General features: G+C 41.7%; 1 protein-coding gene across 2 annotated transcripts in view; it reads left to right on the top strand.

Moving 5' to 3' along the window:
• Positions 1 to 14,846, top strand: part of LOC140465933 (parathyroid hormone/parathyroid hormone-related peptide receptor-like) — a 211,618-nt gene that overhangs the window by 25,641 nt on the left and 171,131 nt on the right. For both annotated transcript variants that reach the window (XM_072561914.1, XM_072561915.1), the window contains exons 3-5: positions 3,608 to 3,713; positions 12,266 to 12,376; positions 13,384 to 13,505. In XM_072561914.1, the coding sequence (XP_072418015.1) occupies positions 3,608 to 3,713; positions 12,266 to 12,376; positions 13,384 to 13,505 (339 nt within the window). The remainder of the gene's footprint in view (positions 1 to 3,607; positions 3,714 to 12,265; positions 12,377 to 13,383; positions 13,506 to 14,846) is intronic.

Below are 14,846 nucleotides of genomic sequence, written 5' to 3'. Positions count from 1 at the left end.
AAGTATAAAATTAGTATTCTATTCTAGTGGAAAGAGACTGCAGACCACTACATGAGCAGGCAGCCCTGCTAAATGAATCATGAAATGTTATTATGCAAGTGGTTAGGAAAGCAAATGGGATGTTGGGGTTAACTACAAGTGAAATCAAATATAAAGTTATATAATTGCAGTAAAAGCAGCTTAGAGAATGGTCACTCAACTGATTCCTGAAATGATATGTACGCAGCTTTAAATAATTGTATCCCAATCATTATCCACCTCAGCAGGAATATGATTGATGAACTCCGCTGTTTGTTCATCATTCTGAAACAGCAGTGATAGGAGTCAGATATACGATCTTTAGCTCCCAGTGAACATTAGCTATAAATACTCTTATCTTTAATACTGTTTCACCAATCCTTCAGTGTGATTGATATGTTTACATACAAAAGGAGAATGTCACATTAAGGCAGGTGAACCAAAACAGAAATTGCTGGGGAAATTCAGGAAGTCTGATAACAATTGTGAGAGAAAACAGTTAATGTTTCAAGATACATGATTCTTCATCAGAACTGGACCTGAAACATTAAGTCTGCTTTCTCTCTGCAGATGCTGCCAGTTCTGCTGAGTTTCTTCTGCAAGTCCTGTTTTGTTTGAGATTTCCAGTGTCTGCAGTTCTTTGGTTTTACATGATGGCAGCTGGAGGCTTCTGAAGATGTTTGAATTTTTTTTTAGATTTAGATTACTTACAGTGTGGAAACAGGTCCTTCAGCCCAACAAGTCCACACCGACCCGCTGAAGCGCAACCCACCCAGACCCATTCCCCTACATTTACCCCCTTCACCTAACACTATGGGCAATTTAGCAAGGCCAATTCACCTAACCTGCACATCTATGGATTGTGGGAGGAAACTGGAGCACCTGGACAAAACCTGCACAGACACTGGGAGAACTTGCAAAACTCCACACAGTCACCTGAGGCTGGAATCAAACCTGGGTCCCTGGCACTGTAATGCAGCAGTGCTAACCGCTGAACCACCATGCCACCCTTTCAGTGATAGATTACATGCATGAGGCTGATGTGTGACAGGGTTTACCAGCTTATCTAGGATGTTGAACAGGTGGTAAAGTAGAGCATGAGAGAAGTGCACACTTTATTGCATGATAGGTTGAAGTGTACATGAGCTTTTGGAGGAGAGGAATTGAATGAGGGAAACAAAATTGCCTTTGTTGAGGCCCCAATCCTCTTTCATCAAATCAGATATTGTAAAATGCTTTTAAGTGTGGTAATAGTTCATCATTGTAGTCTTGTTCAGAGCTGACTCCTTCACATGGTTATAAAGTAACTACTATGGAGTGGAATCTGGATGAACCTTGCAGCAGCAGTAAGTCAGTTTGAGACCTTGCATTCTGTACTGTAGCATGGTTACGCAGGCTCCTGATCTGCTGTCTGGGGTCTTTTATGTTCATTTGTGGATTTCTCTCACTCCTGTTACTTTTAGTATTATCTATGCAGCTACTGTTGGAAAACCTGAAGGACATCTCAGAGCCTCAGTGTGAGATTTTAACACATTACCGATCGTGTGTCTGTGAGAGTAGCAGCTGAGGCCTTGTTTGTTATGTCTGTAGTTTCAGTTATTAACCAAGAAGAATTAAGGGCAGAGGTATACCACGTTCTGAGTGTGTGCAGCAAGTAATTGAATATGTCTGTGGCTTAGAGTTGGCACCTGTTCTATCAATGGAAATACGAACAACTATTTACATCTTTTTGTTGTTCTTTTATTTCATCACTTTGTGGGCATCAGGGCCAAGATTGGACTCTGTTGTCCATCCACTGACAGCCTTTAGGTGAGTGACATGCTCAGCCATTTCAGAGGACAGGAAAGTGTCAATAATGTGGTCATGGATCAGAAGTCACATGTACATTAGGTATGACAGTCTAAATTTAAGTGTGACATTTTTATGTGAGTGTGTGAGCATCAGTGTTTGAATATCATTGTCTTAGGCCTGAATATTTCTGATTAATTCGAGGGCCCTACATCAGCTGGAAATGCGTGCCCCCAGGACTGTGTACTGACTGCCAGACTTCCCCTTGAATTCACCCAATGGCAACTAATAGCTTCCAGCTCAGTGGGCCAACGTTACCTTTTGCATCAATGACTACTGGGGAAATTGCCAAACAGAAATAAAATCTGATTGTGGGTTACTCGAAAGTATATCAAAATAAAGAAGAGAAACTAATACAAGTAATGTTACTTTTGTTCAAAATATCCTGATGTTGAGGAAACATTGTTTTATTTTATATGCAAACTACCCTGCACTACTGTTCATATATGACTTAGTTGTGATTGTAGTAAACACAAACATGAAACCCAATCTGGTAATTCAGGTAATGTTGCTAGTGTTTTAGCCATGTTGTATTCTGTGCTATTATATATATGTACCATTTTTGTATAAGCTGTTTGTTCATTTTTAACTGGGGAAGAATATTACAGGATCTAGGCATTTTGTTACAATGTCTTCTCTGTTCTGGAGGTATAAGTAAAGTTGGGTGATAATGGCTGCTTGCAATTGAACATGGTTTAGACTTAATCAGCACAATCCTCACCAGGGGTTAAAGTTTGAGATCCGTAACACAGGCAAAGGCCTGAAAAGTTGTGTTTTAATATTCTTTGGAATGTGGGTGATGCGATATGTGGCTAGCATTATGTTAGTCTGTATGATGTATATCATAGTCAGGTTCTTGTAGAAATTGATGTCACGTTTATTAATAACACTATTTATTTGGTTGTAATATCACAGACTTATACACATCATCTGGGGTTTATGTTTACTGATGTAAACATAAAATCAGCAAATAAAACCAGAGAAATATTGAGGAGATGAATGTGATTCAAAATCAAATCATTCCCACGGTGGGGCAAAGACAGGGCAGTGAAAGTTAACAGCTGCCTCATGACTGCCTCATGACTGACTGACTGAGCACATTACAATAAAACAAAGAATTATGGATGCTGGAAACCTGAAACAAAAACAAAAGTTGCCGCAGAAACTCAGCAGGTCTGGCAGTATCCATCTAGAGAGAAATAGAATTAACATTTCAGATCCAGCAACCAGGCTCTGAAGAAGGGTCACTAGACCCATAACATTAACTCTGCTTTCTCTCCACAGATGCTGCCACTCCTGCTGAGTTTCTCCAGCAATTTTTGTGACTGAGCACACCACACTGCCTTTATTACATGGACAGTGTGACTGAAGGTAAAGTGCGTAGCCTTCTACCAGAACATCAAACAATGTAATATCAAACTGTCTTAAAGGTTGCAGGTTTGTCAAAACTGGAATCTGTTCTAATAACTAGGCATCGCTGACAGGAACTGTCCATTACACATAGGGATGGGGGAAGAATGAGAGATTGAGGGCAGAGAAGCATTTAAGGGGTTGGGGGGAAAGCTCCAGGAGAAAGAAGTCAGGGCTGATGACTGGCAATCAGGGGTCAATGTAAGAGACAGTGGGACAAGGAATCAAGCCAGAGGGAGAAGGTTAAAAAGTCAGGTTAGAGGGCAGGGGGTCACTGGGATAGTGTCAAATTTGCTTTTTGATAGTGTTTCTCATTTCTCTAAACTGACAGGTTGATGCTGATGATGTCATCACCAAAGAGGAGCAAATTTATCGGCTATTTGAGGCAAAGCAAAATTGTGAAAGGAATCTGAAAAGAAGACCAGCTCAGAAAGCAGGTAAGGTATTCAGAAAGAGCAGCGTCAAATTGCATTTGAACTTCGAAAACTTCTCAACTGGGATAAACAGAGAACTAGGTCAGATTAACTGGACAGAAAAATCAGCAAATAAAATCAGAGAAATGTTGAGGAGATGATTGTGATTCAAAATCAAATCATTCCCTCAGTGGGGCAAAGACAGGGCAGTGAAAGTTAACTGCTGCCTCAGAGCGCCAAGGACCCGGGTTCAATTCTGGCCTCGGTGGGTGGGGGTGACTCTGTGTGGAGTTTGCACGTTCTCCCCATGTCTGCGTGGGTTTCCTCTATGTGCTCCAGTTTCCTCCCACTGTCCAAAGATGTTCAGGGCAGGGTGAATGACCTACTCTTGGGAAATAAGGCAGAGCAGGTGACTGAGGTGTCAGTGGGGGAGCACTTTGGGGCCAGCGACCATAATTCTATTCGTATTAAAATAGTGATGGAAAATGATAGACCAGATCTAAAAATTGAAGTTCTAAATTGGAGAAAGGTCAATTTTGATGGTATGAGGCAAGAACTTTCGAAATCTGATTGGAGGCAGATGTTCGCAGGTAAAGGGACGGCTGGAAAATGGAAAGCATTCAGAAATGAGATAACGAGAATCCAGAGAAAGTATATTCCTGTCAGGGTGAAAGGTAAGGTTGGTAGTTACAGGGAATGCTGGATGACTAAAGAAATTGAGGGTCTGGTTAAGAAAAAGAAGGAAACAAATGTCAGGTCTCGTCAGGATAGATCGAGTGAATCCTTAGAGTATAAAGGAAGTAGGAGTATACTTAAGAGGGGAATCAGGAGGGCATAAAATGGGACATGAGATAGCTTTGGCAAATGGAATTAAGGAGAATCCAAAGGGTTTTTACAAATATATTAAGGACAAAAGGGTAACTAGGGAGAGAATAGGGCCCCTCAAAGATCAGCAAGGTGGCCTTTGTGTGGAGCCGCAGAAAATGGGGGAGATACTAAATGAATATTTTGCATCAGTATTTACTGTGAAAAAGGATATGGAAGATATTGACTGTAGGGAATTAGATGGTGACATCTTGCAAAATGTCCATATTACAGAGGAGGAAGTGCTGGATGTCTTGAAAGGTAAAGGTGAATAAATCCCCAGGACCTGATCAGGTGTACCCTAGAACTCTGTGGGAAGCTAGAGAAGTGATTGCTGGGCCTCTTGCTGTGATATTTGTATCATCGATAGTCACAGGTGAGGTGCCGGAAGACTGGAGGTTGGCTAACGTGGTTCAACTGCTTAAGATGGGTGGTAAAGACAAACCAGGGAACTATAGACCAGTGAGCCTGACCTCGGTTGTGGGCAAGTTGTTGGAGGGAATGCTGAGGGACAGGATGTACATGTATTTGGAAAGGCAAGGTCTGATTCAGGATAGTCAACATGGCTTTGAGTGTGGGAAATCATGTCTCACAAACTTGATTGAGTTTTTTGAAGAAGTAACAAAGAGGATTGATGAGGACAGAATAGTAGATGTGATCTATATGCATTAGCAAGGTTAGATCTCATGGAATTCAGGGGGAACTAGACATTTCGATATAGAACTGGCTCAAAGGTAGAGAACAGAGGGTGGTGGTGGAGGGTTGTTTTTCAGACTGGAGGCCTGTGACCAGTGGAGTGCCACAAAGATCGGTGCTGGGCCCTCTACTTTTTGTCATTTACATAAATGATTTGGATGAGAGCATAAGAGGTACAGTTAGTAAATTTGCAGATGACACCAAAACTGGAGGTGTAGTGGATAGCGAAGAGGGTTACCTCAGATTACAACAGGATCTGGACCAGATGGGCCAAAGGGCTGAGAAGTGGCAGATGGAGTTTAGTTCAGATAAATGCAATGTGCTGCATTTTGGGAAAGCAAATCTTAGCAGGACTTATACACTTAATGGTAAGGTCCTAGGAAGTGTTGCTGAACAAAGAGACCTTGGAGTACAGGTTCATAGCTCCTTGAAAGTGGAGTCGCAGGTAGATAGAATAGTGAAGAAGGTGTTTGGTATGCTTTCCTTCATTAGTCAGAGTATTGAGTGCAGGAGTTGGGAGGTTATGTTGCAGCTATACAGGACATTGGTTAGGCCACTGTTGGAATATTGCGTGCAATTCTGGTCTCCTTCCTATCGGAAAGATGTCGTGAAACTTGAAAGGGTTCAGAAAAGATTTAGAAGGATGTTGCCAGGGTTGGAGGGTTTGAGCTACAGGGAGAGGCTGAACAGGCTGGGGCTGTTTTCCCTGAAAAGCTCAGAGGTGTCCTTATAGAGGTTTACAAAATTATGAGGGGCGTGGATAGGATAAATCGGCAAAGTCTTTTCCCTGGGGTTGGGGAGTCCAGAACGAGAGGGCATAGGTTTAGGGTGAGAGGGGAAAGATATAAAAGAGAGCAACCTTTTCACACAGAGGGTGGTATGTGTATGGAATGAGCTGCCAGAGGAGGTGGTGGAGGCTGGTACAATTGCAACATTTAAGAGGCATTTGGATGGGTATATGAATAGGAAGGGTTTGGAGGGATATGGGCTGGGTTGGGAGGTGGGACTAGGTTGGGTTGGGATATCTGGTTGGCATGGATGGGTTGGACTGAAGGGTCTGTTTACATGCTGTACATCTCTGTAACTCTATGACTCTAATTGGCCATGCTAAAATTGTCCATTGTGCTTGGTGCATTAGTCGAAGGGAAATGGTTCTGAGTGGGTTACTCTTCGGAGGGTCAGCGTGGACTTGTTGGGCCAAATTGCCTGTATCCATACTGTAGGGAATCTAATCATAAATAAAGCAAAACTTAGTTGAAACACAGAATGGAAAAATAAACTCTTTAGGATGGCTAAGGAGAATCATACATTACAGAAGAGGCCCTTTGGCGATTGAGTCTGTCCTATCAAAACTACACTACTATCTACACTAGTCTCACTTCCCTGCACTAGACCCATAGCCTTGAATATTATAACACTTCAAGTGCTCATCCAAGTACTTTTTAAAGGTTGTGAGACTACCCACCTCACTTACTTTCCCAGGTATGCATTCCAGACTCCCACCACTCTCTGGGTGGAAAGAATTTTCCTCAAATTCCCTGTCAAGCTCTTGTCTTTCACCAAATTATGCCCCTTTGTTATTGACCTTTCCCCAAGGGGGAACAGCTGCTTTCTATCCACCATGTCCATGTGTTTGTAATTTTATACAACTCTATCAGGTCCCCCCTCAGCCTTCTTTGATCCAGAGAAAACAACCTCAGCATATCTTGCCTCTCTTCATAGGGCAACATCCTGGTGAATCTCCTTTGCACCCTCTACAATGCAATTACAATTCAGAAAGAAACAAGTGAGCAACAGAGAAATAAGCAAGATCTTTGTTAAACTCAAAAGATAAGGAGTGAGGAGAGAGAACATTGATTAGAAATAAAAAAAAGAGGCAATCACTTTGTTGAGATTATATTTTTTAAGTGCATCCAGGACAGATTTTTGTGCCAGAATGTAGACTAGAGATGGGGCAGTGCTAGACCTAATCCTAGGGAATGAAGCTGTTTAAGTAGTAGAAGTGTTAATGGACCCAACATTTTGGCAATACTGACCATAACTCTGTAATTTTCAAAATCATTGTGGAACAAGATAAGGTTAGTGCAGAACTTTAAATGTCTACATTGGGAGAAGGCCAGTTTTAATATCATTGGACAGAATCTGGCAAACATAATTGGGAGCAGCTATCTGCAGGTAAGTCTAGATTTGGAAAATGAGAATTCTTTTTAAAAGTAGTTCAGGGCCAGCATGTTCCTCTAAGAGTGAAGGCCAAGGGCAGCAAGTGCAGGGAATCCTAAATGTCAAGGGACATTGAGAGTTTGATAAAGAAAGAGAAGGAAGCATATGCCAGGTACAAGTGCATTAAAAACAGGGAGGCCCTTCGGAAGTATAGGAGGTGACCTAAAACAGAAAATCGGAGGACAAAGAGGGGCCCATTAAATATCCTTGGGTTTTATAAATATATTAAGAGTAAGAGGATTATCAGAGAAAGAGTGGAGCCTATTAGAGACCAAAGGGATAAATCTGGTCTGGGTGAGGTCTAAAATGAATGTTTCTCATACAAAGGGGAAAGGTATTGTAGCTGGGGATTTCAGTTGGGGTGGTAAGGTTCTAGAACATGTTAAGATTAACAAAGAGTAGGTATTGCATGTTTTAACAGGCATAAAGGAGCATAAATCCCTAGACCATCATGAGATACATGAGGAGGTGAGGGAGGATATTGCTGGAGCCGTAGTGGATTTAATACCTCACTGGCCACAGGTGAAGTGCCAGATGACTAGAGAAAAGCTAATGTGGTATCTTTGTTTCGCAAGGGCAGCAGGGATAGGCCAGATAATCACCCACCAATTAGTCTGACATAAGTGGGAGGGAAATTGTTGGAAAACATTCTGAGAGACAGAATTAATCAATGTTTGGGAAGGCAGGAATTAAATCAGGGATAGTCAGCATGGATTTGTTAGAGGGAGATCCTGTCTAATTTAGCTGAGATTTATGAAAAGGTGACTAAGTATATTGATGAGGATAGTGCAGTTGATGTGGTTTAAATGGACTTCAGAAAGGCCTTTGATAAAGTCCTAAATGCAAGGCTGAGTGCAAAAGGTAAGAACCAATGGCAGCCAAGGAAGGTTTTCAAACTGGATCCAAAATTGGATTGCAAAAGGAGGCAAAGGGTATTGTTGGACGATTGTTTTGTGATTGGAAACCTGTGACCAGCAGTGTATCACAGGGATCAGTGCTGCGACCCTTGCTGTTTGTTATGTACATTAATGACTTGGATATATGACGATACTATGACTTTAAGCGGTATATTGTATTCTGGTTCTTTTATTGAAGAAAGGCTGAGACAGAGGTGATAAGCTGTCTGCTCAAACCTATTAAAGTAAACAGCTTATGAGGCCTTCTTTTATTTTAAATTGGAACAATAGAAGTAACCTGAATGGGTGGGGTCGAGCTCCCACAGAACCAGGATTTTTAGTTTTGCGCTTTCTGCAGTTGCTGGGGTCTTGAAGCTGGATATGGAAGTTCTTGTTCCTCTCTCTGTTATAGCTAAAGCTGGGACTCTCTTCCTGCTGCTAGAATTGCATGTGAGACAATTTGTTTTAATGAATTTGCCTTTCCCAAGGGTGTGTTTATCATAGAATCCCTCCAGTGTGGAAAAAGGCCCTTCGACCCAACAAGTCCACACCAACCCCCTGAAAAGTAACCCACCCAGACCCCTATTATCCTATATTTACCCAAACTAATGCACCTAACTTACACATCCCTGGACACTTTGGGCAATTTAGCATAGCCAATTCACCACTGAGTCACTGTGCTATTACTATATTGAAACAGTTTATTATTAGTAGTTAATATATATTATTTTGTTAAGCATTTTTGTAGAGTAACAGTTAAGCTAACTCTTTTATTTTATCTTTTATTTTTTATGTATTTTAATTGTAGTGTAAAAATAAAGTGTGTTTTGCTTAAAGTCAATAGTTTGACCAATTGAATTGCATCTGGAATGCAATGCTTTACATTTACCTCTAAAATAAGAAAAAGTTAGGGTCTAGACCATTCTCTATATATATATATAGAGAGAGAGAGAGAGAGCTGGTTTGGTCTGATCCATAACAAATGTTGATCAAAAATGTTTAATTCATAAGATGACAAATGACATGAAAATTGGTGGTGGCGTTACAGTGAGGAGGGTGGTCTGAGGCTTACATTTGATACTGATCAGTCTGTAAATTGGGCAGGCAAGCAATGGCAGTTACTCTCACCTGTTTCTATGCTCTATGAATCAGCAACTCTAATCCTAATAAGTGTGAGGTGATGTGTTTTGGAGGGTCTAACAGGGAAGGATATATACAATAAGTGGTAAGCCTCTAGGAAGTACTGAAGAACAAAGGAACATTGGTTTTAAGACCATAGTTCCCTGAAGGTAGTGAAGAAGGCTTATGAGTGGCCTGTCCTCATTGGCTGAGACATAGAATAGAGGTAAACAGATGGAATACTGTGTTGCAGTTCTGATTGGCACATTAGCGGAAAGACAGGACTGCACCAAACAGAGTGCAGAGGAGATTCACCAGAAAGGTATCCCCAGTCTCAGTTACGAGGAGAGACTTGATAGGATGGGTTTGTTTTCCCTGGAGCATCTGGTTGAGGAATATAATATTATGAGAGGCATAAAGGGGTAAATCATAAGAATAATAAGACCAGAGGACACAAATTTAAGGTCAGGAGCAAGTGGTTTAACTTAGAACTTAGATTCCCTACAGTGTGGAAACAGCCCCTTCAGCCCAATAAGTCTACACCAACCCTCTGAAGAGTAACCCACCCAGACACATTCCCTTACTCTATTGTCCTATATTTACACCTGACTAATGCACCTAACCTACACATCCCTGAACACTATGGGCAATTTAGCTTGACCAATTCAGCTAACCTGCACATCCTTGGATTGTGGGAGGAAACCAGAGCACCCGGAGGAAACCCACACAGACATGGGGAGCATGTGCAAACTCCACATAGACAGTTGCCCAAGGTTGGAATTGAACCTGGTTCCCTGGCGCTGTTAGGCAGCAGTGCTAACCACTGAGCTACTGTGCCACCCCAATGAGGAGATTTAGAGGAGATCTGAGAAAAATAAACTTCACCAAAAGGATGGTGGAAATATAGAAGGTTTTGTCTGAGAGGGTGGTGGAGGTAGTTACTCTCACCTGTTTCTGTGCTCTATGAATCAATGAATCCAAGCCCCATATTAAAGAAGGAGCAAGGTTAGTGGCAATGATATTAATTGAGGACACAGTTTCAGTTATCATAATGACAATTAGACAACAGAATTAGAGGTGAGAATTTAGATTAGATTACTTACAGTGTGGAAACAGGCTCTTCGGCCCAACAAGTCCACACTGACCCACCGAAGCGTACACCACCCAGACCCATACTCCCACATTTACCCCTTCACCCAACACTATGGACAATTTAGCATGGTCAATTCACCTAACCTGTACATTTTTGGATTGTGGGAGGAAACCGGAGCACCCAGAGGAAACCCACGCAGACACGGGGAGAATGTGCAAACTCCACACAGAGAGTCGCCTGAGGTGGGAATTGAACCTGGGTCTCTGGCGCTGTGAGGCAGCAGTGCTAACCACCGTGTCACCGTGCCCCCAAAATTATTGGGGCAATCCACTGGCAAAGGCCCTGGATTTGGACAGCTGCATCATATATAGCGACAGCCCAAGATCCAATGCTGATCATCATCTTTCAACCACACGGAAGTTGCATGGGAGAACCATCAGTATAAGATCTCCATTCAAAAAGATGTAAACCACTTACTTGAGTCTCTGTCAACTGAATATAAACAGCAGCTAATCTTCAAGAGATTTGGACACAAAATTAAATACTGTTCCTGATGCAAGTTTGATAAAGGACTGCAAACCTCTCTCAGGATCTATCTGAGTCCTTCTGTTTCTGCATGCAGCATGATTTATGTAGTGTTCTCCAAATTTAAATTTTCCTTGGACTATAAGAAATCTGATGATTCATCAATAATTCCAACAAGTATTCTGTCTCATATGAATTCTGATTTCAAAGTTCCTTAGTCACTGTTTCACCTATCTATAGAAATCATTGTAACTGTATCCATGGATTCTCCTGAAAATTGAACATTTCTGTTGAACTTTAATCATCCAAGAATTTTTTTGTTCCTACATAGAAGTAATTACCAAAAGATGTTAGAACTTCTTCAAATAAATCTGTGCCTCCTTTCATATGTTGGTGATTTATAAAACCATTCAATATAGAATCTATTGAATACTAATGTATTCATTTGTTCAGCTTCAGACTTTACATTTAACTTTAAAGCAATTCTGTGCCTTAAGAATTGTTTTCTCCAAGATGTCTAATCCTGTGTCTTATTTGACATTGAATCTTTTTCAATCTTTATTTCTCCATCTATTTCTTCAATATATTTATTTATTCTTATCCTTTTGTAAAGCTATTTAAATCTGTAGCATCTCAATGCTGTTTGTAACCTGTTAAATTTGTCCACATAGACTGTTGGCTCTATACACTGGTGGTGGAGGGACTGGAAGTTTATATGTGTCCTGAGGATTTCTGATCAAACCACTTCCTTCAGATTAGTGTCAAGCTTCAGAGAAATAAAGAAAAATGAGTAGGGAAGGGAATGTTTGTGAGTTAGGCAGCTGTTTCAGCTGGAATTATCTGAAACAAGATGGTTCAGGAGGGAGAGATTATGTATTGGGTGGTAAGACACCACATGCATGGATATGCATGGAGCCTTAGGCTGCTTGAGTCTTCCATTTGTGGAGTTAGTGAATGTGGCAGTGACCACTCTCTCTCAAGGCAGCTCCAGGATTTCTGTTTTCACTGCAGTTCCTGGTGCTGTGTTTCTCTAAAAACAAGCTAAGGATATTGGTGGGAGCTTCCCCTACCTCTCTGTTGGTTTTCACTGCACCTTGATTGTTTACTAATCTGTGACTTGCTGAAATGTTTGATAATGTTTGCTCTTTTTTGTGTCTATGCAGGTGTCAGTTGCAGGCCTGAGTGGGATGGTATCGTGTGCTGGCCCCTGGGGACCCCCAACAAGAGTGTCTCAGTCTCCTGTCCTGAGTATATTTATGATTTTAACCACCAAGGTAACTACACAGACTGCAGTCTGCTTCCACTGATTGCTAACAACTGACTTACACTGTGTGTCTGACTGTTCATGCTGTCTGCTTTCACTGACTCCTCACACTGAATGTAATCACATTCTCTGTAATACTGACAGTGAGTGAAAGAATGGGGAATGTACAATAGAGAGAATTGGACAAGTGTGTATTTGCTGAGGATTGCAAGGCTGGAGGAGCTTACAGAGATGATGAAAATTTGGAGTTGAATTATTGAGTACTGGGGATCAAAGTAGGGCAGCATGTGCAAGAATGATGGATGATTGGGACTTCAGTGCAGAATTCGGTCTAAAAATGGTCTTTTAATCCTTTGTGTGCACTTTTTGTTATATGTGTTAAGGGAAGAAGAATAGTCACTGATCAAACACTTACTATCTACTTTTTTATGTCTAAGATTTTATTGAAGACAGTTGGAGGATTGCGAACCCCCCTTTGACTCTGTTCCCACTCTGACTGCTCTGCCTCTGATCTATTATATCCAACCTCCCAACCTCTGTTCAAAGGCAACAAGACAGCAGTAAAGCTGAGGGAAAATGATGGTTGATAGGGCTTTGGAGACTGAGAAAGAGAAGTGAAAGGACGCACACATGGTGTAGCATCAAAGGCAGGGAAAAGGAGAAAAGGCCCTGGTGAGTGAATAGAAAGTAAAAGAGGTATAGAATGAATGGACATGGGTCTAGAATGACATCTGAAATGTGCAGAAAAAAGGAACTTAGGGAGACATATTAATAAGCATTAGAAATGAGTTGATATTTTGATTTATAAATGAATGTCCCAATCAGTCCAGAGTTATCATTGAAGCCTAGACAAAGTCAATGTCTGGACCATTTGAATTCAGCTAGAAGTTTCTATGAACAGTGTTGGATCTAGCTGTGGAGATCCACTGGATCCATGAGGTGTTTGCAGGACTGCTGCTGCAAGGTGTTTGGTGGAATCTTTTATCATAAATCTAAATGTTGCCTTTCTCCTGACAGGTAATGCCTATCGCAAGTGCAACATACATGGGGACTGGGAGTTAGTCCCCAGCATTAACAGAACTTGGGCAAACTACACAGAGTGCACCAAGTTCCTGAAGCCTGACCATTGGCACCACAAGGTAAACAACAAATAAGCAACATTACTCATTTAACCAAGAGTTACTGTTTATTTACTAGCCAAATCTTCAACTCTACTAGTAGCTATAAGTACCAGATACAGCAAAAGCATGGATACTGACAACATCCAGTTATAGTAAAAGTGGTATCGAATGAATGGACATGGGTCTAGAATGACATCTGAAATGTGCAGAAAAAAGGAATTTATATTTATTATTAGATTAGATTACTTACAGTGTGGACACAGGCCCTTCGGCCCAACAAGTCCATACCGACCCACCGAAGCACAACCCACCCAGAACTATTCCCCTACACCTAACACTACGGGCAATTTTAGCATGGCCAATTCACCTGCACATTTTTGGACTGTGGGAGGAAACCGGAGCAACCAGAGGAAACCCACACAGACACGGGGAGAATGTGCAAACTCCACACAGTCAGTCGCCTGAGGCGGGAATTGAACCCGGCTCTCCAGTGCTGTGAGGCAGCAGTGCTAACCCCTGTGCCACCGTGCCACTTAGGGAGACATATTAATAAGGATTAGAAATGAGATGATATATTGATTTATAAATGAATGTTCCAATCAATCCAGAGTTATTGTTGAAGCATGGACAAAGTCAATGTCTGGACAGTTTGAATTCAGCTAGAAGGGGTGGCACCGTGATTAGCACTGCTGCCTCACAGCACCAGAGACCTGGGTTCAATTCCCACCTCAGGTGACTGACTGTGTGGAGTTTGCATATTCTCCCCGTGTTTGTGTGGGTTTCCTCCAGGTGCTCCAGTTTCCTCCCACAGTCCAAAAATGGGCAGGTTAGGTGAATTGCCCGTAGTGTTAGGTGCAGGGGTAAATGTAGGGGAATGGGTCTGTGTAGGTGTGCTTCGATGGGTCGGGTTGTTTGGCTGAAGGGCCTGTTTCCACACTGTAAGTAATCTAATCTAAGTATCGTAGATACCTGCTCCAGAATTAGCTGCAACTATATGCAAGCAGTTCTTGCACAGATACAACACCTGAAAAGATGGAACCTCTTCCAACTGTTTCCAGCCTTCCAAATGCAGAGTCTGTACAGCACAGATAATTACCACCTCATTAACCTGCTCTCAATCATCAGTAAAGTGTTGGAAAGTGTCATTAACAATGCTATCAAGCAGCACCTGCTCAGCAATAACCTGCTCAGTTTGGGTTCTGCCAGGGTCACTCAGCTCCTGACCACAGCCTTGGTTCAAACATTGACAAAAGAGCTGATTCCAGAAGTGAAGTGAGTGTGACAGCCCTTGATATCAAAGCAGTATTTGGTCAAGAATGACTTCAAGGAACCCTAACACGGTTGAAGTAAATGGGAAGG

Source organism: Chiloscyllium punctatum, chromosome 42 (assembly GCF_047496795.1).
Source record: "Chiloscyllium punctatum isolate Juve2018m chromosome 42, sChiPun1.3, whole genome shotgun sequence".
NCBI classification, from domain to species: Eukaryota; Metazoa; Chordata; class Chondrichthyes; order Orectolobiformes; family Hemiscylliidae; genus Chiloscyllium; species Chiloscyllium punctatum.
The sequence above is the reverse complement of the archived record's forward strand: the minus strand, read 5'-3'. Positions and strand labels throughout refer to the sequence as shown.